General features: G+C 35.3%; 1 protein-coding gene across 1 annotated transcript; it reads left to right on the top strand.

Annotated features, from left to right (window-relative positions):
• The first annotated feature begins 1,167 nt into the window (after positions 1–1,167).
• On the top strand, positions 1,168–1,773 carry LOC119686637. The gene has a single exon (XM_038101107.1). The coding sequence runs from the start codon at positions 1,168–1,170 to the stop codon at positions 1,771–1,773; it is 606 nt and encodes a 201-aa protein (XP_037957035.1).
• The last annotated feature ends 1,425 nt before the right edge of the window (positions 1,774–3,198 follow it).

Below are 3,198 nucleotides of genomic sequence, written 5' to 3' on the forward strand. Positions count from 1 at the left end.
AACAAAATGATAGCATTTTACTTAATAAAAAATAAAAATATGATATAGTACTTAATTTTGAGAAATATTCTTATAATAATAACATAAAATTATGTAAAATTTTATTTAGAAAAGGAAGTGAAGGTGTATGTAGTTAATTAAACCGAAAGGCTATCGCATTTATAGATATATATCCTTATATATATCCTATTCGAAAAAAATTTCTATATCTATCTTTGTAATTTAAATTTGTGCACATTTCAAAAGAGTACAAAGAAAATATAAAATTTACAAAGAAAGTACAAGAAAACATATTTTTGCTTTACTGATTTGTATTTATACACATAAAAACAAACAAATCACATCAAACATAACACATATATTTTAAATCCACAATTAATAAATTATTTTTTTTTACTTTCTTTCGTTATTTTCAGGAAATTTATACATTTCCTTAAATACCTTACATCCCATTACGCAATTCCGCACCATCTTCAAATATTAATAACTGAAGTAATAATTGTAATTAATAAATGTAATTATTTTTTCAAAGGAACTTATTCACTACCTTTTATAACTTCGTTTGATTTGATTACGTTTCTTAGTTTTTGGCGCGTATTTCTTCTGTCAAAACACCAAAACAATATCCAATTTGCGCTCTTCATATCGTTCTTCCGTAGTAAAAAAATTGAAGACCGTTCGTGGTGGTGAAACGTTCCGTTCGGTGTGGTGGATCTTTTCACTCGTGGTGGGTCGACTTACAACACAAAACAACATGCTTGGTCTGGTGTAGTAAATTATTTTGAGAGTGCGTTGGTTGGTTTGTTTTGTTTACATTTAAGTTACCGTTCTTCTACAAGTATTTTTTGGTGTTGTGGCAGCACCAAAAAATATAATAAAAAGAACTGTCAACAAGGCACAAAGGAGACAACAATATCCGCAGTTCCCGCCAGTAGTAGTTTGGAAAAAGAAAAAGCAGCACGTGAATAAGACGTAAAAACATAAATCTTAACTTTAAGAATATTTTATAATAACTAAGTATAAGAAATAAATAAACTTATCCATTACCAATACGGAGTGTTAAATTAACTTATCCATTACCAATACGGAGTGTTAAATTCGAAATAAACCCCAACATAAAAAACCACTACATTGGTGACCAAGCCGACGTCGAATATATAAAAAAAAATGGCTACTCAAGAGCAAAAGATAACCGAAGACACTAACCCAATCAATGAAAACGCAACAATCACTGCAATAAAGCTGCCGATGCCAACATTAATAAAAAACAACATTGACCTTTGGTTTATTCAGTTGGACTACTGGTTCCAAGTCAACAACATAAAGGGCGATACTCAAAAGTTTGGCACAGTTATCGCAGCATTGGATGCATCGCTGTTAGAACAGATTTATAACACAATACAGAATCCACCAGCAACTCAGAAGTACGAAGCTATCAAGCAAGCAATAATAAAAAACTTTGCGGATAGTGAACAAAAACGCATACAAAAATTAGTTAGTGGTTTACAGCTTGGGGATAAAAAGCCATCCCATCTTTTAAGCGAATTGCAACGTATTAGTGGAAGCAAACAAGACGAACAATTACTGAAAGGGTTATGGTTACAACGTCTTCCTGTAGAAGTACAGACATGTCTAGCCACAATTCAAGTGGAACTACCTAAGATGGCGGAATTGGCAGACAACATAACCGAAACAATCCGTATAAACTCAACAATGCAAGGAACTTACGTCAATGCAGCTAACGTCCCTGCAGCAGCTCATATTTCAACGTGATGCACAAATCGAACAACTTCAACGAGAAGTGACCAGACTGACGAAAATGGTCTCGAAATTATCAACCGAACACCGCTCAAGAACAAATCAACGTTCACGTTCAACATCCAGAAACCGGCAATGTCATGATGATAGTGAAGAAAAGACCAGTACAAATTGTTGGTATCATAGAACATATGGGTCAAATGCAAAAAATTGCAAGCAGCCATGCACATATGGCACAAAAAACTAAAACCGACTTCGTCTACGGCGGCAGAGGAAGTTGTAAACGAAACATCTACAAGACTGTTCGTCTATGACAATAAGACAAAAAAATCATTCCTAATAGACACGGGTGCAGATGTTTCACTTATTGCCGCCAAACAAAAAAATTCAAATACAAACAATAAGAACGAAAGAATACTCTACGCAGCAAATGGTTCTATGATCAAAACATTTGGAGAAATAGAGATAACTCTAGCTCTTGGCTTACGAAGAAATTTCACATGGCCATTTATTATCGCAGATGTAAACACTTCAATCATCGGTGCAGATTTTTTAAATCATTTCGGATTAATAGTAGACATAAAAATGAAACGATTGATCGACACATCAACAAAGATTTTCTCAGCCGCAAGTGAACGTAAGGTAAATGCGCAAAAAATATCAACTGTGAACACATCTTGCAAAATTGCAGATCTACTAAAAGAATACATCGACATCACTAAACCAACACCGACAAATCGCCAGGTGACCAAAGTCACTCACCACATATTAACAAAAGGTCCACCAATATGTGAGAGACCACGTAGGTTACCTCCAGACAAGCTAGCAGCAGCAAAAGAAGAATTCCAAAACTTAGTCACAGCCGGAATATGCCGTCCATCAAGCAGCAATTGGGCTAGCCCCTTACATATGGTAAAAAAACCAGACGGTAGTTGGAGACCTTGCGGAGATTACCGTCGCTTAAATGCAATCACCATCCCAGATCGTTACCCAGTTCCTCACATACATGATTTTGCACACATGTTATATAACCAAAAAGTTTTTTCAACCATCGACCTGATTAAGGCATATCACCAGATACCAGTTGAACCGGGGGATATTCCAAAAACGGCGATCATAACTCCATTTGGATTATTTGAATTTACTAACATGACATTCGGACTTTGCAATGCAGGTCAAACATTTCAACGCTTCATTCACGAAGTATTACGAGATCTCGAATTCGCCTTTGCCTATATTGACGACGTCATTATTGCATCAGCAAACGAAGAAGAGCACAGGCAACACTTGCAACAAGTATTCGAACGATTCAGAAAACATGGTTTAATAATAAACGTATCAAAATGCGTTTTTGCTCAAAACACAGTAAAATTTCTTGGTTATCTCATAAGTGAAAAGGGCATTCAACCTCTACCAGATCGAGTGAAGAGCATCAGCGAG

Source organism: Teleopsis dalmanni, chromosome 1 (genome assembly GCF_002237135.1).
Source record: "Teleopsis dalmanni isolate 2A chromosome 1, ASM223713v2, whole genome shotgun sequence".
NCBI classification, from domain to species: Eukaryota; Metazoa; Arthropoda; class Insecta; order Diptera; family Diopsidae; genus Teleopsis; species Teleopsis dalmanni.